Below are 24,934 nucleotides of genomic sequence, written 5' to 3' on the forward strand. Positions count from 1 at the left end.
ATAAATAAAAATTAGGTGCCGAACCAAATCATGGCTGTTGTGTGTTTTTTATTCTTTAATTGTTTTAGTATCTAGGTATTAAAAGGATTATGTTTCAGGCAGTGGCTTGGATGCTTTGAGTGGTTAAAGATATAATTAAAGCTTTTCATTTCTCTGATTCTGTCGTCAGATTCGACCATGGCTTTTCCACAACACGGATGAGATGAATGAAAGTATCTAGAAACTACTTTTTTTTCCCCCCAGTTTTCACAGAAATTCCCCATCCTCCTAAAGTATCTGTAATGAGGAATTTAGGAATAAATCTGGTTTTGCCAAAAGCAGGACTAATATATTCAGGACTCTTGCACTTAAACAGGGATTTCAGTTCTTTTTTATTCTAAATAAAAGATTTCAGCGAGTTGTCATAGAAACACGTTAATTTTCTACATTACAGTATATTTAAATGTAAAACAAAAAGTAAATCATGTCATTTACACAAGAGGATGCCAAGATATTTCAGGTCATGTCTTTACAACTTGATTTCATGTGTTTGTACAGGTTGACATTTATGTTGCATTTCAGGCATCCAAAACACAAATATAAAAAGTTTATATTGGTAGAAAAATGTGAAAAAGAGAAATAAACTCATTTTAGACACAATGGTAATAATTTACACAGAAAAGCTTTTCAAGGTTGCTCCAACAGAAAATGTTTGAGTTACTGTAGATGGGAGATGTCCTGCTGCTCCCTGGAGGCCTGATTCATATTAAACAAATCTCCCCCAGTAGCTTCTTTCAAGCACAAAAACTTATTAATGTGAGTCCGACATGATGAGGCAGGGAGACACCGAAAACCTGCAGAATAGTGCCCCGTAGTGGAGAGGGAGTGGACATCTCTCAGATGGAAACACTTTGTCTTCCAGGAATCCTCCCTGATTCCTCAAACATCATCTGCTGCAGGTTTGACTCTGACTGTTCAGAAGATTATAAATAAAAGTCTGAACCTTCTCTTTGAGGTGACCTACCACCAGGGCCGGATTAAAAGTGCACAGGCCCCTGGGCTCAGAGTGTTCCAGGGCCCCCTTCCCCACCGCAACATTGTAAAAACTGTGACTGATACGCTGTGAAACGACATTTCACAGCGTATCAGAGACTTTTTGTCCATTCAAATAACTGCTGCCTACATTTTTGGCCTTGATTTTGCTTCTTTTAGCGCATTTAGGATGATGCGTTGTCAAAAAAGTTTTTTCCTCAGTGCTGTTTCATGCCGTAAGCAAACCACATCTCCAAAGCTGGATGTTCAACTTCATCTGAGGAGAATTTAAATATTTTTTATCTGTAGCTATCTCATGTGTTTATTACACCCCATATATACTTAACCATAAGCATAGCCTATCAATAAAATAAACTGCAATAATAAGCTGTGGCTGATAAACACGGTGCTAAAAAAAAAATGGTAAAGGTAAGTTTTTTGTTGTTTTTTTTCAACAAATAACATACCTTGTACAATTAATAAATCGTTGGTGATGTAGGGTGGAGATGTTGAGGGAAAATGCCTTTTTTTTCTATGTTTTTAACCCCTAAGTTTGTTTATTAGACCAGCTAACTAGCTCAACAGTGTCAGATAAATGTTAGCAGGCCGGCTAACGTTTGTTCCTCATGAACTCAGCTTTTTTGTTTGTTTTATGAAAATTGACCATGCCATGGCATGGGAAATGACTGATTGACATATATGACATATGAAATACATATAGGTTTAATCTGAGATATTTATAACAGAATTTGGAGAAGCCTTTTTCATAAAACTGTAACAAGTAATTAAATTGGCATTTAAAAAACTAAAATAATTTTAAGCATGATAGATTTGGTAGTTTTCATGGCTAAAGGTAAAGTGAAAAATTGCCAAAGTTAGTGGAAAACATAAAAATCTGTAATACCAGTAGTGATGTGCCAAAGCAAGGCAGACATAAATAAATGGAATCATTCCACTTTATTAATTTGTTTATATATTTAGCACTTACTTTTATAGGTTTTTAGTTTTTATATAATTTTTCGGGTGATAATTACCTTATAGTCTGTCGTACTTTCCATTTGAAAGCACAACAGACTATAGGTGCTTTTCAAAGCGCAATAAAAATGTCTGAACAGCACCTCCTACTGGTCAGATAGAGAAGCTGCACAACTCACCCTGCGCTGTTTTACAGTGGAGGTCACGCCCTCTACTGAAGGCACAGCTGCTCTGCCGTTTCCCCTCATATCGTCACAACCATATATGATGTCTGTGATCGCAACGATGTGTGTTTGCACATGTGTGATCCCTGCCTCTTCACATGACTGAACTATGTCAATAGTTAAACAGTACATTTACAGAGAATTAGTGAATTGATGCTTCGCTCTGGGAGTTGGTTGACATTCTCACTGCAGGGTCGACTCTTCTAGAGAGGCTTAAATGTTTGTCTTTCCGGTTGTGATGAGATGCAAAGTTAAATAATCTGGGGACCGCTATTGAATAATTCAGCTCTTTGCAGGTTTCTTTTTACGATCTTGATTGTGTTAGATTAATCTGGCATTTACATTTAGCATTACATTTGCTTCTGACTGCCTGCTTAACCCTAAAGCTCACAGCATGGGCCTGACTATCAGTAATGTTTTTGGTAAAGGACTTTTATTTGGTTTAAGAGTTAAAATGGTAAATTTTCAATCTCACAGAGCAAAAAAAAAACCCCCAAAACATTCAAATTGATGTTACCAATTTTTACAATCTTCTAATACACTAATCTTTTAAAAAAAGCTTGTATTTATGGAAAATAAGTCATTATATGTGTATATTTTTTATTAAATTATAAGGAATAAAATCTGAATGATTACACATTTGGTAGCTTACATAAGAACTTAAGTTAGCTGAAAGATAAAACACACACACACACACACATATATATATATATATATATATATATATATATATATATATATATATATATATATATATATATATATATATATATATACATCTTTAATGTCTTTATAGCAGAGGAAATACAGTTAAATGCAACTTTGGCTTATTTTAAATGCAATAAAATTATGTTAAAATGAAGCATAAAATTGCAACTTCCCCTTTTAATGCAGGAGGAAATATTACTTTACAAGCAGTTGTTTCTGCGTTAATGTTAAACATCACGAATGCACCACAGACACCCCCTTCTGCTCGTAATGCGTCCTGATGTATTCAGTTATGGCTCTCTCGTTATTGAGCTCTTTTTTAAATATAATGATGTAGCACTTGGGGGCCAAGTGGCAGCAGAGGATGCTGGAGCTGGAAATGAGGATGGCTGCACTGCTGACAGCAGGTCTGTACTTCCCTCTCAAAGTGATGTAAATTGGGAGGAAGACGATCCAAATGACTAAAAACATCACCATACTGATAGTAATTAAGGAAGCATTTTTGTACAAATCTGGCAGATGTTTACCTTTGAATGCAAACACGAAACAGATGATCGCCAAGGAAGCATTGTAGACTACTGTGACTATGAAAAACACATTGGGCTCCATCTCACACTGGTGCAGGACAGTTTTGGGTTCATTCACTTCATTAATAATGGGTGGTTTTAAAAGCAGCCATGATACCGTTACAACCAACTGGATCCCAAAGATGACGATCACAACAGCTACCGGCTGATTAAGCTTCTTAATCCAGGATCCAACCTTCAGGTCGAAGTTAAAGCCCACCAAGATCTGAATCAAGTTAGCCAGAATGCAGGCGTTGCAGAGAGAAAAGGCTGCTCCAAAGAGAGGAATCCCAACACATGAGGAAGGAGAAGAGGGTTTTCCCAGGAAGGTAAAAGTAATGCAGACGCAGAAAAGCAGGGAGAAGAGCTCTAGGAAACACAAATAACCTCCTACTGCCTTCACGATGGGAGTTCTGTGGTGGATTGTGAAGAGAACAGCAAACGTAAGCGTAATGACGATTATAAAGCCTGCCAAGCAGCTCAGAACGATGGAGAGGGGATCTGTCCACTGGAGAAATACCACCGCTTTCTTCAGACACGTGTCCCTTTTTCCTTCCAGGGAGTACTCCATGTCAGCACAGTGTTTACACGCCGTACCTGCACAGGTCAACAAAAACATGCAACTGCAGCTACATGAAGAAGAAATATTCACACATCCTAATAGGATGAGGAAGAACCATCTGATGGATCAGGTAACACAGAAATCTGGTGATAAACACGTGTTCAGTAAACTCAACACACATGCTGTTATTTAGGAAATTCTTAAATAAATGCATGATTGTACGGACTCGTGGGAAAGCAAAATTCTATAGAAAATATAAAGGATTAAATTAAAAGTATAATAATGTGGAGTTTAAAAGGACCATTTCTGCAAACTATGTATTTCTAGACATTCGAACAAATTTACTTATGCATCTAAGTGTTCTGTGTTGTTTAATTGTATTTTTCCCACAGCACAATCTGCGTTTATTAATACTATCTCTTTTTTTTTCTATGCTTATTAATATAATATAATATAATATAATATAATATAATATAATATAATATAATATAATATAATATAATATAATATAATATAATATAATATAATATAATATTAGATGTAAACACGTAGGCAACTAGACATCAAAAGAAAAAGTTGAGTGAACGATAAATTAAATAACTTAGTTGACCATGGTGATAAAGAGCACTATAAAATTATAGTATTCAATTTTTATAGAATATCTCTGTTATACAAATATGACATAATATTTTCTACATATTTCTACAGATACAGACAAAATAACTACAAAGACAAAGCAAAGTCTCACATGTTTGTGCGCATTAAAAAAAAACATTAATATTTAAAGTGTGTTTATTAGAGGTGGGAAAATGGAATATCAAGATTTTTTGCTTCACAATTTTAAAATTGATTTTTTTTCCCCTGAAAAATCTATTTTTCTTTTTCAAATAAATACAAATAATCCATTATAAAATTTTTGTCATTTTTATTGTGTTCATTGATCTTTTTACTTGTCTTCTTGGGCATTATAGCAGCGTCATGATCTGGCTACTGTGTTGTTTTTTCCTAAATAATATTCAGAAAAATGGCGAGCAAAAAAAGTTTTTGAACATTTCTTTAGTTTGCTTTTAGTCTATAAAAATGAGTAACATTTTAAAAAGTGATAATCGCAATTTAAATCATATCAGAACCCAAAAGCATCTCGTCACAGCCCTAGATAGATAGATAGATAGATAGATATGTAGATAGATAGATAGATAGATAGATAGATATGCAGATAGATAGATAGATAGATAGATAGATAGATAGATAGATAGATAGATAGATATGTAGATAGATAGATAGATAGATAGATAGATAGATAGATAGATAGATATGTAGATAGATAGATAGATAGATAGATAGATAGATAGGTAGATAGATAGATAGATAGATAGATATGTAGATAGATAGATAGATAGATATGTAGATAGATAGATAGATAGATAGATAGATAGATAGATAGATAGATAGATAGATATGTAGATAGATAGATAGATAGATGTCGGAGTCAGTCGATACTGACCGTTTCCTGGTGAAAACTCGCTATCTTCACACGGAACGCATTTAAAGCAGCACTTTCCCTTCTCGGGTTTCAACATGTGTCCCGGTTTGCAGGTTTTGAAGCAATTGAAAACCGACACCTTCAAATAAGGAAACAGAATCAATCCAGGATGTTCATAAATGATTCTTAAACATAACAATAGATAATTCAGGTTTTATCTCCCCACCGTGTCGTTCCTTATCCTACAGAGATGCTCTGGGAGGTTGATAGTTTTCCCTGTCCAGTATTCCCCAATGATTTTTACTTGTGTGCTGCTGGCGTTTGTTGTCCATTGCACAATATTGTAACCCAAACTGGGGTCTCCGTTAGTAAAATATAAATGTGTGGAGTTCAACATTAAGTTGACTTTCTGGATTTCCTTCAGGAGCTGCAGAGACAGGTACAAACAGAAGATCTTTGCTTCATCAATCATACATACAATACAGTGATACAATCATACATTTCCCATGATGTAAAAATAAATTTCTCAAAAATATGTAACATTTACTTTTTGTGTAGTTTCAAACAGGAAAGACGTATAAATTCCTACATTAAATGAGTGCTTGAAGGTTCATTAAAACCTAATTCTTCTGTGCTATTCATAGAATCTTTATGCATAGTGTTTCTAAGACCTGTTCCATCACATCGCAGTAAAAACCTTTGATTAAAGGTAGAGTATGGAAGATTTTCAATTTTTTCTAAATAAATTAACTAAAAAAATAACTACAATCATAATTAGATATGTTTTTTAAACATGTAGGTTCCAGTCTGTCCATATTTGATGCGTTATTAAATTACAAGTTTAATTAATGACAAAGACCCTTCTTAAATGTTTGCCTACCAGTAAAAGAAAGTGCTTTTTGTCATTTGTCATTAATTAAACTTGTAATTTAATAACACATCAAATATGGACAGACTGGAACCTACATGTTCAAAAAACTATCTAATTATGATTGTAGTTATTTTATTAGTTAATTTATTTTGAAAATATTGAAAATCTTACATACTCCACCTTTAAACGCTGTTTTATACTATCTGATACTCTTTTTGTGCTACAGTAGCTCCATCGTTTTACGTTGTAATGAACCATATGGCTGCATTTTTTCTATTGCTATATCTATAGATGTTCTAAAGATGTTCGTTAGTTCTCGGATGTTTTTTTTTATTAGGAGCCATTGTGAGGTCCAAAAAGCCACTTGTGGCCCCAGAGCCGCAGGCTGCAGATCCCCTATCGATGAAATGGTGCATTGTCTTATTCCAGGTGGTAAATCTTTCCCATCTGGAATTTCATGCTCTGTTTTCTTGCTTCTGTTCTACATTTTCATTTGACTTTCTAATTATTTTTTGCGATGCTTCTCCTGTCTGAGTTTACTTCCTGTGCTCTTCTTCCTGTTCTAATGTCCTGTCACGGTTAGCTTGCATCACATTTGTCAGTATCTTCCCCAGTTTATCCAGATTCTCTTTGTTTAGTGCTTCTCGTTTGTGGTTCTCATTGTAGCTTGATTTCCTTCTTTTTCCTGTTTAGCTTATTTGACTCACACTATAGTCCTTCACCTTCCTGCCTCTGTGGATGCATTTGGGTTCACTGCGCTCACACAACCCATTATTAAGACTTTTCCCTGAATCATCATGGAAATGATGAACACAGTGAGCGTGGGAATGCAGGTTACATGAGTGGAGTTGGATTACACAGCTGAACCTTCTCTAATACAAATGAAAAATGAACAGAAATCTTTTTCTGGAGGCCATGTTGGGCTTTAATGGCCATTTTTGTCCATTGTTTCTTTTCTGTTCAATAAGCTAACTGGCTGCTGCCTTGTAAACGACAATTTTCCAATCAAATAAAATAAAATAAAAAAAAAAGTCTAACAAGCATTAGCATCAGTTTATATCAGCTGGAGGTCTTTACTGTACCTCGAAAGTGGTAAAATTGGCTTCACGTTCACACCGTAGCTCATCACATTTCAACAAGGATCTCAGACCTTCTACAACGACCTGAACAGCCAAGTAGACGCTGTAAGATTCATCCTGGTCGACGAGGGAGGCCAAGCAGACAGGGTCCAAACACGGCATGGAGCAGTTTCCTCCTGCTTCCTGCTTGGAGATGTTTGAACAAGGTGGGAATCGAGTCTTGTGATACTCGAGGATGCCGTTTGTGGTTCCGTTGAACATTGAGCCGACATATTCTTTAAATCCAGGCACCTCGTTGTTCTTAAAGATGAATCCGAAAACCTGCCCTGCAAGCTCGATGCCTGGCATACTGGAGATTCTTGTGGAAGTGGACCACGTGTCGCTCGCAATCCAGGTTCTGTTGAGTTTGTGTTTAATTGCTGCTTCCATGATGATTTCAATATTGGAGTCTTTGGTAAACATGATGATAGCTTCAGCTACAGATTCATTCAGCATTTGAACCAGATGTGCCAGCTTTTGTTGGGTGGAAGAGTCGTTTTGGGTGAAGTTACCAGGCAGAATCTCCACAAATTCAACACAGACGTTCAGTTTATCAAAGGATCGTCGAAGGCTATCACTGCCATACTTCCCATATTCGTCATCGCTTCCCACAATGGCCACTGTTTTCCAGTTAAACTCATACACCAGCTTAGAAATGCCTTCTGTTTGAAAGGCATCACTCGGAACAGTTCGCAGAAAAGTGGGGAACTTGAACTTCTTGCTGAGTAACTCACTGGTGGATGCATAACTAATCTGTAGGAAACAGGAACCAGGCATGTTGAAATGCATTGAAATGTGAAAGCAGATGAGTTTTTGACATTTTGGCATGTTTTAAAAGAACAAAACTTCTTTCAAATGTGAGGCCGTGGTAGGATGCAAAGAAAACCGACCTGAGTAAGTGATGACAGAGTAGCAACCCGTGCAACAGCTGTGGACACCTCAGAGTATCTTTCACCGATGACCACTTTTGTTTGGGGTTCAGGTAAGTCTAAAAGGATATTTGAAGGTAGAAGACAGTTCTGAGGGTCTGAATGGTTCTTCAGCAGCTCCAGAGTTGCTCTGATGGCAAGGCTGACATCTCCACAAGTATCATAGATGTCATATCCAAGGGTGAGGTTGGGCAGCACTCGGCGTGTGTGCTGGTTTATTTCTTGGATTGCATATATCATCACTTGACTGCGCAGGAACATTTGTATATCATACCTGTAAAAGTTCCCACAAAAACATCAATTTTTGCCCTGAAACATGTGGATTTTCTTCTCTGAGGCGATACTTACTTGGCACAGGAGACTTCTTTTGGTGTTGTGGCATTTCTCTTGGCTTCTAGGTGAATAGGAAAAAGCCCCCCAATCATGATGTCTCCAGGAGAGTAAGCGTGAAGCAAATCATGGTGGTCTGAACAGGAGTAAAACACGCTGATGAAGCTGACAAGTAATCTCAGCAGGAACATTGTGGATTCATGCAGTTAAAGCAGATGTATGCAGGCTTCATACCGCTCCGTAAACTACAAACTGGTTTTCTGAACCACAGAAGAGCTTTTTATACAAGTTTCCCCTTTTGGAAAAACGATAGGACATTTGCATTGTATGGGCACGCAAACAGCAAGGTGATTTGAATGGCTCATAAAGAAGGATGCTGTTGCAGTCAGAAATGATTATTATCAAATGTCATAATCAGTTCTCTTGCCCTGATAAACCAGGTTGGACAAGAATGCTTCCTCTATCCAGCTTCTCTTCATGTCTGTGGTGCAGTTTCCACTGGTCACCATCAGGGGGCAGTGTGCTATTTTCAAACTAAAGACTGCAGAAGTAATGAGCCCTTTGTCATTAGCTTATATTTTGTCTTCCCTACCCATCAGAATGAGTGTTAACCTTTTAAATAGGTGTTGACTTATACATCCAGGACTTATGAAAGTCTTTTATGGTTTATTTTTGGACATTGGCTGCTTTTTCTACTCATTTTCAGACCCGTCCATCAACCTGGTTGTTATTTCAAGCATAAAAAGACTCCTAACTGAAGAGATAAACCAGTTTTGTGTCAAAACATAACAGAAAATATTTTAATTAAGTTTTTTTTTTAGACTTCTTGTGACTACAAAGAAACTTTTTTTTCCCATTTATCCACGAAATTCAGCCTGACGGACAAAACAAGACATTTGTAGCGATTACTAAAAAATTATAAGTTGAAAATCTGGTGTACCTTAACATGTGTGTGTGTTTTTTGAACAAGTCTTAGTAAACTACACAAGTGGAGAGAAGGAAGAAGAGTAAGGACAGAAAAAGAAACCTACAGCAGATGAACTAGATAAGTAAAGTTCTTAAGAAACAAGATTTTTACTTATACATATCAGATTTATCCCAAACTTTGCAGCATCAGCTCTCCGGGTTGCTGTCAAGGAAGCAGAAGAAGGCAGAAGAATGCAAAATGACACAAAAACTGGACTGAACATCAGTGGCATTATCAGGTCAGATGGAGAATGAATCCTCAGAGTGGGATCACCTGCAGGTGAATGGAACAAAACGCAGAAAGGTCCAAAGAGCTTTGGAAAGTCCTTCAAAAAGCAACTATTCCTGAAAACGTCCTCAAGAAAGTAGCCGAAATGACTGTTCTTTGCTTGTCAGAACTGTAAAAAGCATTTAATATTCCAATAAACCGGCACTAATTTCCTGCTTTTGGAGATTATACAACAAAATAAGAAGATACTTTAAAAAAGAATGCAAACAGGATTGTTATAAACCACAAAACTCGGATTAAATTTTTTGCACACAAAGACGTAAAAATCACAGAAGCCGTTGCAAAAATGTCTCCTGGATCTATTATAAGCTACGTTTAATACACAAAGTTTTCACACATCTAACCACGTGAGTTTAAGGTTTTGTTTTCACTAATATGGAATTTGGAGTTAATTCTATTCCCTTTTAATAAGGAACTTTTATTTCTGACTTATGAGGATAATGTTGCTTAAAGTTTGCACTTTTGAACCGATAGTATGTCTATAATCAAAGTGATTTAACAGGAAAGTGCTTCTTGGTTCTGGATCGCGACAGTGACCCCCCCCTCTCAGGGGTGAATGGATTGGACCTCCGGCTCCCCACGCCTCGTGGGCTGGGGTCGCGCTCCTATATAACCCCAGAGGAGGGCCTCAGGGAAACAGCTTTGCCCAGACGACATGTCTATATGGGAGCTGGTTCTGTTCAGCGGCATCCTGGCTGCGGGCTCTCTGGGAACCGCACCGCAGTCGCGCGCGCAGCGGCGGCAGGTCCTCCCGGCTGGACCCCCCGCATCCCCGCTGGTTCCTCAGCAGGTCCACGACCCCTTCGATCACCTCGGATCTATTGAGCACGCTTCTTTAGAAGTGCAAAGTACGGAGGTCCATCAGGATGATTACAGCTCGGAGCTGCAGCAGGGCGCGCGAGCGGGCGGCGCGACGCACGCGGAACGGAGACGCGACAGCGGAGGTTGGTTTGGTGAAGCGGTGCTACATGCCAACATCCACCTGCACAACAAACTGGGGATGAATTCATGAGATTTCCACCGCAATCCCGCTGCTTTTAGTCCAGTTCTGCATCTGCACCACCTGTTTTAACCCCCAACACACACACACACACACACACACACACACACACACACACACACACACACACACACACACACACACACACACTCTTTCTGTCTTTCTCTCCAAAGTTGATGGAAGTGACTCCAGGATTCTTCGCTACCAGCCATCTCATCGTCAGCAGCTGTCTCCACTGCAGCTGGAAGCTCCAACATCTGGATCCCGGCTTCCTCCTCGCAGCTCCGGTTCCGCTGCGTCCATCCGAACCAGCGCAGGTAGGCAGCTGGAACCAGTAAAACCATCACACCCAAAACTCTGCTCCAACCCAGAAAACTGTTACTAAACATTTCCTGAAATTAACTTTTAAAGTTGAACTCTTTAATCAGTTTATTCTGAACATTTATGACGTCTTCCAGATGTTTTACCATAAATTATATTCTAATAATTTTGACACAAGTTTATTATTTGTTATTTATTATGCGTGTGAAGATATTATAAATTATTATCTATTTATTCAAGTTTATTCTATATATGCTAACAGCTGTATGATATTTCAAAATATTCCCCACATTTAATATTTTTTGGACTTAATATCAAACATGTTGAAGGTGTTTTAAAAAGAATGTGAGCATATTTTACGAGTATCAATTAAAATACTGAATGTCTTATAAAAGCGAGTCAAAAGGGAAAACAAGTTTTTTATATGATGAAATAACAGAAGATCTTTTTGTTTTTATAGAGAAAAAGGAAAAAAATCAGCTGATAATGACATATCTGTGGAACTGTGCTTTTTTTCCTATACTAAAAACTTCTACATATGGAATTAAGTAAGATTTATGTAAAAAAGAATCATGAAGCAATCATTTTATTTTAACAATTGTATTGTTTTTTATGTATAATTATTGTTCATTGTTCATGCCTGCAGAGAACCGGCTAATAGCTGGATTTGGCCCCAGCTTCCCTGCGACTCAATTGGACAATAAATAAATAAATTCATCAGAACATATATGAACTTTTTTCTAAATTATAGCTCTTATATTTTTAATGACTGCTTCTGTAATCCAGATGGTCCCACACTGTGGCAGAATTCTGAATGTGTCCTATAAATATAAACAAAAACCAACAAACAAACAAACAAAAAATAAAATTCCAAAAGTAAAAGCTCTGTTTGCTTTCCTGAACAGCAACAAGATCCAACTGCAGGAACCGGCCAATAGACCTAGTCTTCATCATAGACAGCTCCCGCAGCGTGCGTCCGGCCGAGTTCAACAAGGCCAAAGAGTTCCTGCAGGACATGGTGGACAGCATGGCCATCAGCTCCGACGCCACTCGCGTCGGCCTCGTTAACTACGCCAGCACGGTGCAGATCGAGTTCCTGCTCAACACCTACTTTGACAAGTCCTCCTTGAAGCAGGCGCTGGCCCGCGTCGAGCCCCTGGCTTCAGGTACCATGACCGGCATGGCCATCAAGACCGCCATGGAGAAAGCCTTCACCAAGGAGGCTGGGGCCCGAGCCGGCTCCAAGAACATCGCCAAGGTGGCCATCATAGTGACCGATGGGAGGCCTCAGGACAAGGTGGAAGAAGTGTCAGCCGCTGCACGAGCATCTGGGATCGAGATCTACGCAGTGGGAGTTGACCGAGCCGACATGGCGTCCCTCCGACTCATGGCCAGCCCCCCGCATGATGACCATGTCTTCTACGTGGAGACCTATGGTGTCATAGAGAAGCTCACCTCCAAATTTAGGGAAACCTTGTGTGGTAAGGATGACGATGATGGGAGTGGAGATACTCCAGTAGATGCCAAAATTGACGATAACGGACTAGACCTAAATGACAGGACAGACCGTAATGGGATAAATATTGATCGTGACGATAAAGGAAACAACGGTATGTCAGATCCATCCTTTTATAGATTCACCTGTGACGATACGGGCAGCACCATAGATGGAAACTTAATTTTAAAGTCACAGATCTTCTTCTTTGGTCTTAAAACAAGGCCACGTTAACCACTGATTCACCTCCTCTAGTTGTGATCGGATGTTCCTTCGAAGGGGTTCACCGACTCCTGACTAGAGGTGTGTAAAGTACAAGTAGAGAGTAGAAGTCCTGTCCAGCAGCTCTTTCCAACCAATCATCTCCACTGCAGGTAGACGAGCCTGTCAGTGGAAAGCACCTCTTCTAAATGCATCGGTAGATCCAAAAACATGGCAGGATTTCTACTTTATTTTGACTTCTACTTTCTACACCTCTGCTCCTGACATGCAATGTGGTGTTAATGCAGATGGCAAGAAGTTCCACACTAACCAGTTTAAAGAAGAAGACAAAACTCTGATCACATGTTGACTCAGAGCAGAAACACACTTTAAAATGTTTGAACCCTGACATGATGCTGCCTGTAGCCCACAGGGAGGCTGCGCTGCACATTTCATGCTGCATGCCGTGCGCCCTGCTGAGTTAGCTGAAGGTGTGCTAAACTTTTGGCTTCTGCAACCTCCGTTCGACATTAACAGTCAAATATTAAGCAAGGCAAAAGCTACATTAGCTTGTGCTAAAAGCCGCTACGATGCTTTTGATTGGATGTAATCAGACAGAAGGAAATTTTACAGCTGTATATTTGTGTTACAATGTGCGCTAACTATGCTAATAGAAATATAAAATAGCTTATATATTAGTAGCTTTACAACATAGCTATTTTTATTAAAACATTTTGTCCATCTAATTGGCTAAATTCCTACAATGATAATATTAAACAACAGGGCTGAGAAGATATGCTTTTGTCCCGATTCAATCGATTAATTTTTTTTGGTGCCGATTCGATTTAAATTGCGATTCTCACAATTCTTTGATTTTGATGAATTTTGTAGATTAAAAACACCAAAAAAAGTATGAAACTTTTTTTGTTTGTCATTTTTCTTGATTTCAGAAAGGATAAAAACAACACATTAGCCAGACCATCATTCTGCTGCTATAATGCCCAAGAAGACAAGTAAAAATATCAATAAAAATTTTATGGATAATTTTTATTTATTTGAAAAAGAAAAATAGATTTTTCACCAAAAAAAAAAACAAACAAATTTTAAAACTGTGAAGCAAAAAATCCCACTATTCCATTTTCCCACCTCTAATAAACACACTTTAAATATTAATAATGGATTATTTTTATTTATTTGAGAAAAAAATCACAAAATTATCGATTTTAAAATTGTGAAGCAAAAAATATATATTTTTTATTAAAATATTTGATTTTCAATTCGATTTTCCCACCCCATTAAACAAGCAGAAAGTCTGGGTTTTAGGGAGAAATATTGGTTGCTGCATTATATATATTATCCTTCATGTGCTCATGTATTTGTATTGAGTGTTGTACATAAGCAACGGTACTCTTAATCTAAGCCACTGGCTGAGTGCTGGGAGGAATTAGGGTGATATCAGAACTTGGACAGTGTCAGTATGTGGATTTTATAATGGAAGCACAATTTTTTATGTACAAATCATAAAATGTCCCCTAAAATATCACTTTCTTCCTGTATAGTAGCAAATTTGCAACATGCATGTACATTAGAGGTATAGCCTGATTGAAGATGTGGATTTAGGATGTAACTGCTGGCTTTTCTTTCTACCATGATCACATCAGTAGTTCTTGCAGTTGTGCTGCAGGTGACATGTTATCCGTAGTAGTTGACAAACCTGCAGCCATCTTGTAGTCTAGAATAAGGCCTTTAACTTTTTTAGATTAGAACTGCTGCAGAAAGTTGAGCTTCATTATGAAGAGGAAATGCTGCTAATCTAGTTAATAATAAGCAGTAATGTTAAGAAAATGCAGAAACCGTGCCTCATCCAATCAGCTGTTTGTTTCAGAAAGCAGTAGATGATGCTGCAGCTGATGGAGCTGGATGCATGATGCACCACCACCCAATGAGACGCCACCAGTAGCTGATGTTAGCTCAAACGTTTGCGGGTTTTTTGCATGAAAAGGAACGAGGTGTTCGGTCGGTTGTGAGCTGCTACTTTGCCACTAGATGGATCTACACGCTGATTCTTAAACCCAAACTGGGTTCCTCATGTAGAATTATTTCTGTATGTAATAGTTGTTTATTCATCGTTTCCCTCTGACTTTTAACAGTTTACCTGGGATGCATCAGACTTACGCTTCACTTACCAATTTGTGGTATCACCCAAACTTGCAAGCTTAAAAAGCTGCACATACTAGTTGAATAACACGCTACATGTTGCATATTTGAAAAGAAAACTTGCTCTAAAACATGAGGTTGAATCTGTGAATTCAGCCAAACTGGAAACAGCTCCTGCTGCTGTGACGGCACCACAAAGTCTTCAGTGGATTTTGATGTGTGAATATTGTGTGTATAGCTGATTTACACTGCCTTGAATTTTTCTTGGAAAATCCAGATTATGTTCAAGCAACTTAAATCCAAAATCCAGTCTACCAGTCTTTCATTATTATTTCAAAACTTAATAAACTTAATATAACATCGCTACAGCTGAATCACAGAGATCAAGCAATAACCTGCATGTGATTATAAATGACTCACATACTAACACACAGTACAACACAGAATGACTGATCCAAGCTAAATTAAACCAATCAGACAGTTTAAGCTTTCCCTTTCAGGTCTGGATGCATGTGCTCAGGGACACAACTGCCAGCACATTTGTGTCAGTAGTGGAAACTCATACAAATGCAAGTGTCGGCCAGGCTACGTCTTGAACCCGGACAAGAAAACATGCTCACGTAAGAACCTTTGTCCTCATGTTTGTTTGTCTGGACTGCTTTAATAACCTTTCTGGAAGCTTCCATCTGAATAGGTGTGATTTTAAGCTTATTATACCTCTGATAAAAAGTACCGGTACACTTCCTTATCCTTAGGTACCAAAATGCCACCTCTCATAAAAGTGTCAGAAAAATGTAATATATCATTTTTAAAACTTTTTTTTTCACATTAGATCTTTTCATCAACTTCTAAACTAACTTTAATTTAAAAACATAATTAAAAAGTTTATATTTTTAGGTTTTTATGCCCTTTTTTGTATATTATGTCCTACATAAAGATAACTTCACCCCATGCACTAAACTAATAAGAATGTTTACATGAGTGTCATCATGCAGCGCTGCCTGCAAATGTCTTATTATCTGTCATTTCTTCTGTAAAAAGGTCTGAGGTATTTAACCTTCTCATAGATGATTGGCTTCTTCCCAGACAACCTACATTTAGGGTATATAGTATATTAAGAATATGTGATTATAATGGGAATCAATGGGATAGATTGGTCCAGAGGTAGAGTGTTTGCATTATGCTCAACTGATATTCTAAACTAATTTCATTAAAGAGAATCCTGGAATTATAAACATAATAAAAGAAAAATTTGCCTCTAAACTCAAGCATATATTAAAAATCAAAGTACAGAATAAGCAGAAAATACACATTTGCTTTTCAAACATGCCTCCATGGTAAATCCTGAAGTGTTTACTCGTGGCTGAAATGTAAAACAAGAATATTTCTCTAAGAACTGAGATAAAATCATGCAAAACTGAGTTAGCACTTTGTGCTGCAGAGACTGCATACCATCCCTTGTTGCAAACGCTCTGGTCTGCCCTAAATAGTTGAGCTGATAGTATTGAGAGCAGATTATATAAGCAGGAGTCTGGACCGATGAGCAGCACAAACTCCTAGAAGCTAAAATCCTCACTGGTTTCACCAGACTAGGACCTTCACCAGTCTGATGTGGGATTGTTTCTTTCAGGTTCAGAGGCTTGTGCCCAGGGGCACGACTGCCAGCACATTTGTGTTAACACGGGTGACTCGTACACCTGCAAATGTCGAAAAGGATACGTGTTGAATGCAGATCAGAAAACTTGTTCACGTAAGAATGCAAATATTTCCCAATAAATATGATTTTCCAGCTGCTGGGACAAGCAGCTTTACTGGGTTTATCAAAGCAAGTTTAGATGTTGTGGGTTTTGTGCAAAAAGAATGATGATATAGGAAGTTTAAATATAAAAAAAAAGGAAAAACTTCTTCACATTCATTTTCATGCATTATAATAATAATAATAATAATAATAATAATAATAATAATTATTATTATTATTATTATTATTATGAATAATAATAATAATAATAATAATAATAATAATAATTATTATTATTATTATGAATAATAATAATAATAATAATAATAATAATTTTATTTTTTTTTTTAACCTGTCCTGTCCAGCATCTCAGCATACAGAACAACAATCTGCGTGCCACATTTTTGCCAGACAGATTTGCTCTGTCAAGGGAGACATCTCATGTTTAAAGCTGCCCTTGATAATCTGAATATTTTTATTATTATTCTTATTTTTTTAATTATTTTTTGTAATCATCATCAATCTTGATATGGCCGTGGTGGAAAAGGAAAAAAAAAGGAGTTGAAGGAAGAGAAAGAGAGAGAGAAAAGAAAGGCGTGTCTAAGCTGCTAACGCCACAGTATTTGCAAAACAATATAAACTACTAAAGTACTGCAATACAACAAGCTGTAAGTAGAATAGTGACAATATGCAAAACAAACAAGCAAAAAAAGAATAAATAAAATAACAATAATGTATTATTATTAATAATACTGCACCATGACAGGAATGTAGCAGCTTCAACTGTGGCTGGTGGCGCGGCTCCAGTCCGAGCTTTAACATAAACCATAAATGATTTTAGCATTTCTCAGGCAAAAGTTAAAACTCTTGAGGTAAAAGTTTTAACTTGTGTTTTAACTCTTTTTATATACATTAGAAGAGCTGACGTGTTGAGATTTGAGATGGTGTTAAGGAAACTTCAAATGTTTAAATACAAAAATGAACTTTTTTAACGGGTGGAGTAAATGTCAAGTTATCGTTTATTACGTCTGCTTGTGTTGCAAGGTCAGGTTGACATATATTCTGCCATCTGCACCAGTCTGTAAATGTCAGAATGCATTAACATTATTGACTGGATGTCTTCAGATTGATCTATATTTTAAAAAAAAAAATAAGAAAAGAAAGAAACATACCAGACAATAAAGACAGAATCAACTTTACAGTTAGGTTTATACCAAAAAACATGGTTATGCTCAAAGCTTCGGTGCAGAGAAGGTTGTAAACATTGATGTGCATGCATGCCTGCAGTCTTAACCAGTCTCATACCCAGCTTCAGACCTTCAGGAAAAGTTCACCTTGGGTTCTGGTGCTACAGTTTCAGCTCAAACTTTTAGTGACACCAATTTAAGCCCTCAATCAAAGTATTTTTGCTATTAAAGTAAATTTTGCAAAGTTGAGCTAACTTTTCTTGACTTCTTTTCTTCTTGAAGAAACTGTATTTGCTCGCACAGTCTGTGGCTCTTTTAAACACCAACCAATCAGATAGTCTGATTAACCACATGTGACTGATAATTGTTGTCTTACCTTAAGGCCCATTGATGCTTTATGTTAAATGCATATATGGAACTTTTGGTCCGTCTTCTGTGTCCTTTGCATGTGTAATTTGATCAGTTTTTTTGGACCTTAGTGGATACGTACTGCGACGGAACAAATGGTGTAATACCACTGGAATCCACAGAGGCAGCGTTGAGCAGTATAGCTAGCTTGCAGCCTGTAAAAGAAACAAAAAAGAAGAAGCCGGGGCGTATTTAATGGTTTCAGAGACCACTGCTGTCTACTGTGCAGTGGCGGTTTTAAGAGATTTGGGGCCCCAGGCAAAGGCAGGCATGGGGCCCCATGGTAAATATTGTACTTTCTACTCCACTACTGTATATTATGTTAACAAACAGCAGTGTAAAAGTCTCTTTGCTGACTGAGAGGACCGTGTATAATGACAGGGCGGGTTTGCTTCACTCAATGGTAGGAACTGATCATTTATTTTGACGAGTCTTTCTTTAAGTTACAGATCAACTCACTGACCGCATCACACACACACACACACACACACACACACACACACACACACACACACAGATCACATTAGGTATTAGTGACACACATAATATAATAATCTTTCTGCTGACAGTTTAGCGAATGCATTTTAATCAAAAACATATTTTTTCTAGTAATAGTTAACTAGGTAAGAAATAACCGTAAGTGTGTGACAAGTTTTATGGGGCCCTAAAAAACTGGTGGCCCAAGGCAACCGCCTAGTTTTGCCTTATGGTGAGTCCGCCCCTGCTTCTCTGCTGCTATTTTTTTTATGTCCTCTAAGAATGCACATTATCATGACGTCTCCACCGTTGCCATGCTTGTTATTGCCTGAAACTGACGCCAGAACTCGGAGGTGAACCCTGACCTCCACACTGCCCTCTGGTAGATGTGTTGGCTGACAACCACGCCAATGTTAAGGACGCATGACAGCATGAGGGCAGTAATGTTTTCTAACAGTATTTGCTGAACTTATGAGGTTTCAGAGACATAAAACAGCTACGTTCAAATAACAATAAAATGGTACACATGAGAAAATAAATCAGAAAATAAAACAAAACTACAAACCAGAGGTGGCAATTCCTGGTCCAGAAAGTAAAAGTCCTGCCATGTTTTTAGGTCTACTTGTACATTTGGAACAGTTTTAACTATAACAGGCTCGTTTACCTGGCAAATAAACTCATTTGGTGACTGGTCGGAACAGCTGCTGGACAGGACTTTTACTTTTTGGACCAGGAATTGCCACCTCTTCTACAAACACGGACAGAACTCATCAAACTCCAGTTAAGGCTGAATTAAAATAGTAACTGATGAGTATAAGAATCTACTGCTGCTCCTTTTTCTAGTATTAATAGTTGGATATATAACAACTTTATTGCAACAGATAGAAGCGAGAAATAATTTTAAAGATTAAATCCCAGCTGTGACTGGACCCACCCGGAGAGTCTTGCTAAGCTCTAATGCCTGAAGGTGAATCTTTACATTTAAATATTAGGACAAAATAAAGATTCTTGAGTAGCTTTTAGCATTAATATATATTATTTTGTGGTCTAAAAAGAACCTAAATAGTTTCTCCAGGTTAATCCTGTTATGAAATGAATTATTTCAGGCTTAAGAACCACCAGGTCTGAGTGACCTCAGAGTGACTTTAGGGTTATGAAGAGTGTGAACATACCTTAAAGGTTTTCAATGGGGGATGTTTTAGATTGATATAGGTAGCAAATTTTCCTCTTCATGTTTAATTCTGTTTACACTGAATTAACAACACGTTCAGATTACCAGTAAACTGTTTACGATTCTTTCTGGGAAACTGGTACCATGATGCTATTGAGGTGATAAATACTGATGCGTCTCTTTTCAGGTTCTGATCCATGTGCTCACGGACACGACTGCCAACACATTTGTGCAAACAATGACGAGTCATATATCTGCAAGTGCCGAGCGGGATATATGTTAAATGCAGACCAGAAAACATGCTCACGTAAGCCCTCGCTATGATGTCCATGTTTTGAAAGGTTTATACTGCATCATCAACATATTTTGGGGTTTTCTTTGTGTGTCAGTGCTTGTAAGGGCGTGACGGCCAGCATATTCGTGCCACATGTGGCGACGTTTAGAGGAATGTGTGCTGAATGCTGACCAAAAAACATGGTCACACAAGAACCAAAGTTTTAAATTCATGCTTTTATACTTTTTACACGCATTATTAGATTTACTCAAAGAATTATTTGGATACGTAGGCTCATGCACCGAGAGGTGTGGAGTATATTTTAATCAGAAGGTGTAATATTTTATGGGAAAGCGTTTAAAGCTTCATAGCAGACTCAACTGCATCTCAGGTACTCTGGGACATGACTGCCAGCGTGTTTGTGCCTGTAATTATGGTGCTTACATCTGTAAATGTCAAGAGTGGTTTGTGCTGAATGCAGAGCTGAAAGTTTAATGGTCTCTGTGGTTTTCTGCAGCCACCTGTAGCAGTTTGTACCTGACAGAATGATGCTAAAGGGAACTTTGATGGAGATAGTTCAGACATCCTGTAATGTTTGTGCTAGCTTATTAATTTCACGGGAGCTGGTGAGGATCTGGGAAGTACTGTTCATGACAGATATATTTTTAACCTGCAGCAGCATCATGGGACTTTGCTGATACCTGCTGTGTTATGAAGAAACACATGCAACTCAGATATGAATGTTGGGTATAGCGCTTGTGGTGTGCTGACTGTTTGCTTAAAACCAAGTTGCACAGAGAATAAAGCTGCGGGGTCGTTAAAACCTGTTACACAGCAATATTTTACAACATATATTGTCAGTCAAAAACAGGCTACACCTTGTTTTTCCAATCAGTCTTTGGTCCATGTATTTAGTTTAGCTGAGCTAGTGGAGCTTCAGTGGTGGAGAAGCTCATGTCCATCCTGGTAATCTGGATTTTTCCTGCATCATTACATTCATAAAACATGTCTGACAATGCAGATGATTCCTCCCTATTAAATAAAAATATGAAAATAATGCTTCATGTTGATAATTAGCTTAACTTTGGTTTTATTGGAGGACAAGGCTCAGTCAAAATGCATCATTTGTGGTGAGTGACTAGCAAATGCTGCATACGGGTGCATGAATATGGGATGGGTGGGTGCATGAAGGGGTTCTGAAGGAAGATAGACTGGGGGACAACCATATTCACCATATTGAACAATAATGTTGTAAATGGAATCAGGTAGATGTGGAAGTCTTTCTTCACAGATACATGTTTGTGTCAGCACTGATGAATCGTACATGTGTAGATGTGAAACGGGATATGTGCTGAATGCAGACCAGAAAACGTGCTCGCGTAAGAAGCTGGACCATTCCTCTCTCTTTCTGCATCTCAGCATGTTATTTTCTCACCTAAAGAGTGGGAAGAATGGAGTTGTGTGAACTTTTCATCAGCTTTAGAGGTGTTTCTCTCCAGGATTGGATGTATGTGTCCAGGAACAAGACTGTCAGCAAGTTTGTTTTAAAAGTACTGACTCGTATGTCTGCAAGTGTCGAGTGGGATACGTGTTGAATGCAGACAAGAAAACATGCTCACGTACAGATTTTGACACTTCTCGCTATGATCTGTTTGTCTTTTGTGAACATGTTTTGTGATTTATTTCCATAGCGTTAAGGTGATTTGAGCTGTGAGAAGCTCAGCTCACTGTGAAGGAGGTATGGGAGAGTGGGCATGCTGGAGGCCTCATGCTCCCAGGATGGCATCTGAGACTAAAACAAGCTCCAGAAATGAACATTTATGTCATAACATGCTGATATATGAGCTTTTCCTCTCAGGTTCAGACCCATGCGCTCAGGGACATGACTGCCAGCACATATGCGTCAACAACGGGGCCTCATACATCTGCAAGTGCCAAGTGGGATATGTGCTGAACGTGGACAAGAAAACATGCTCACGTAAGGAAGCTTCCTTCTGTGTTCTCTCACATGCTTCTCACATTTACAGGGCATGCTGTTGTTTGGCAGGGCATCCTGCTGTTACAATGACTGAACTGATACAGTGTCTTCTTCCAAGTTCAGATGCATCTGCTCAGGTTGCACAACTGATATTTTTATCAACAATGACGATTCTTACAACTGCATGTTTCCAGTGGGATAACTGGAAACCAGAAAACTTTGCTGCAACAGGCTCACATCTTCATTTGTCCGTGTTGTATGTCTTCAAATTCCCCAGAATTTCCCAGATAAGCCAGACTGCAGGTTCTCGTCAGCTGTTTGGAGGATTTTAAGTTAGTCCTCGAAGACCTACAGACCTGGACTCTGCAGCTCATCAGGGTTCCTTCCTGTAAATAACCTTCCCAGTTGGCATTTGAGAAGCTTTATTAAATGAAGGACTGGTGTTGTTGCAAGAGAAATTAAGCTGCAGTATTGAGACTGTTAATAGAATATGCATCACATAGATTATGACCCACAACACTCAGTTAACAGCTCATAATGAGTGTAGCGTGCATGTGCATCGTTTTAAAAAGTAAGTAGCACTAAAACTCTGTGCAGACCAATCACAAAGCAGTGAATTCAGAGTAATGAAGTGTCTGGATGGTTATGTTCGAAGGCACAAATACGAATGTGGAAATGTGTACGGTTAACAGATTGTGTCTTATTAGCTGATGTTCATGTCCAGGTTTGAGTGGTTTATGTGCCATCTCACCAGCAGTGGAGCTCCAGCACTCTCACAAGGATCGTCAGGAAGAAACACACGCTAAAGTAGCTGAATCGACTTCATATTTGTCACTTTTCTCTAATTGTAAAAGATCCAGAGCTGAAAAACAAAATGTAGATCCTTGAACAGAACCCTGATCCGTCTCAGCTCTGTTGGTCCAGTAGTGCTGATATTAGATAATAGCATCCTACCTTGTCTTACACAGACCAGATCCAACCTTCACAAAGCACAGCCAACTTTTACAGTAACGATACAAGGATGTGGATTTAAATTGTAATGTGGAACTTCAGTTTTGTTGATAACTATATGATATTTTCTTTGCATTTCTCAGTTACGTGAAAATCTGCATCTGACTGCAAACCAAGGCCAACATTTCCAGTGGCAAGCGTTACTTCTACTGGTCACAGTTTATAGGCCAGAGAAATGTACTGAGTGACGTAAGAAGGGATAAACTGGATCTAATCAGGAGCTAAAGCAAACCAAGAAAATGTTGTGGTTTGATTGCATGTTGTTTGGTGTGATTGCTTCTTTGTTGTTGTTGTTGTTGTGCATTTATGCAGATAATTTTAGTAAATTCATTTTAATATGTTTTATTGTCCCTCTTCATGTTGGGTGTTGATGATCTGGTTTATGTGGCTAATAACTGCGGATCTTACTGACAAACAAAATCATGATTGCACCAAATCTCAGCTTGCATGTGAAATCCAATCTGCTGGCATATTAATTTGCAATAACATCTGACTTTTCTTATGATTATATCAAATTTCATCTGCCTTAAATAAGAAGATATAGTATTTTTATTTATTTTGAGTTACCAAAAAGTAAATGAATGATGATAACGTTCTCAGATATCTGTCTGGCCTTTTTTTTTCTTTTATCTTCTTGTTGTTTCAGAGGAATTAAGGAGTGAAATATCTCAAGATGCCTGCATGTGTGAAGCTCAGATTCTATTCCAGAAAAAAGTCCAGTCAGCCATCCAGGGGCTGAGCAGGAAACATATCCTTTACCTGACAAAACTTAGGTTTATGCAATAATCTTGTGTCTAAATTGTTGTTATGATAACATAAAACTATCATGTTTTCTTTCCTTGACTGTTTAATCACTAGATGAAATTACCGACAGAGTGAAGGCGATTGAAGATGAATTCCAGCATTAAGAACAATGACGCCATCAGAAGACAGATTTCAGGACTTTCAATGCATCTTGTGATTTCAACCAGAGAAAGCCACAATTTGGAATTTTCTAAATCCCTTAATGTTGAGAGAAAATGTTTATTGTAATGCAACATATCGGCGGTAGCTGTTTTGTTTTTAACATGACGCTACATTTAGAATTAAGTCTGTTGATACTTCCCTGCAAACAAAGGTATAACTAGTGTAAATGTTTACATCTGCCTTAAAATGAAAGAAACCCTAATAACTATAAATTAAGCAGTGAAGATAATAAAACGGTTATATTTACGGATGAATGTTCTGATAAATGTCTTCTTTCTTTAGCGGGTGGTTCACTGGTTTGGTTGCATTTCTTGAACTTGGACAATGCAAATTCCCTGTATAATACAAAGCCTCCTTCCAAAGCAGAAACACTGCAGCTAAGCTCTTATGCAACAGGAGCATTGTTGTTTTTTCAGATTGCAACATCATAGCAAAGAACAAACTACAGTCTAATACAACAGTCATGTCATGCCAAATTACTATAATCTTTACCTAAAAAAAATCCTTAAGCCAGATAG

General features: G+C 37.9%; 2 protein-coding genes across 2 annotated transcripts; one reads left to right on the top strand and one right to left on the bottom strand.

The window, feature by feature from the left end:
• Positions 1 to 3,152: 3,152 nt before the first annotated feature.
• Positions 3,153 to 8,872, bottom strand: LOC306772737 (G-protein coupled receptor family C group 6 member A-like; the record flags this gene model as incomplete). Its single annotated transcript, XM_079262339.1, has 5 exons — positions 3,153 to 4,081; positions 5,551 to 5,668; positions 7,483 to 8,271; positions 8,409 to 8,721; positions 8,796 to 8,872. 5 exons carry the CDS (start codon positions 8,870 to 8,872, stop codon positions 3,153 to 3,155), a joined length of 2,226 nt encoding a protein of 741 aa, XP_079118465.1.
• Positions 8,873 to 10,687: 1,815 nt separating this feature from the next.
• Positions 10,688 to 24,236, top strand: LOC306772738 (uncharacterized protein; the record flags this gene model as incomplete). The annotated part of the gene is made up of 8 exons (XM_079262340.1): positions 10,688 to 10,976; positions 12,259 to 12,963; positions 15,707 to 15,826; positions 16,837 to 16,956; positions 20,375 to 20,494; positions 21,961 to 22,080; positions 22,320 to 22,439; positions 24,097 to 24,236. 8 exons carry the CDS (start codon positions 10,688 to 10,690, stop codon positions 24,234 to 24,236), a joined length of 1,734 nt encoding a protein of 577 aa, XP_079118466.1.
• Positions 24,237 to 24,934: the final 698 nt, after the last annotated feature.

The sequence above is a fragment of the Telmatherina bonti genome (assembly GCF_933228915.1).
Source record: "Telmatherina bonti genome assembly, chromosome: 22".
NCBI classification, from domain to species: Eukaryota; Metazoa; Chordata; class Actinopteri; order Atheriniformes; family Telmatherinidae; genus Telmatherina; species Telmatherina bonti.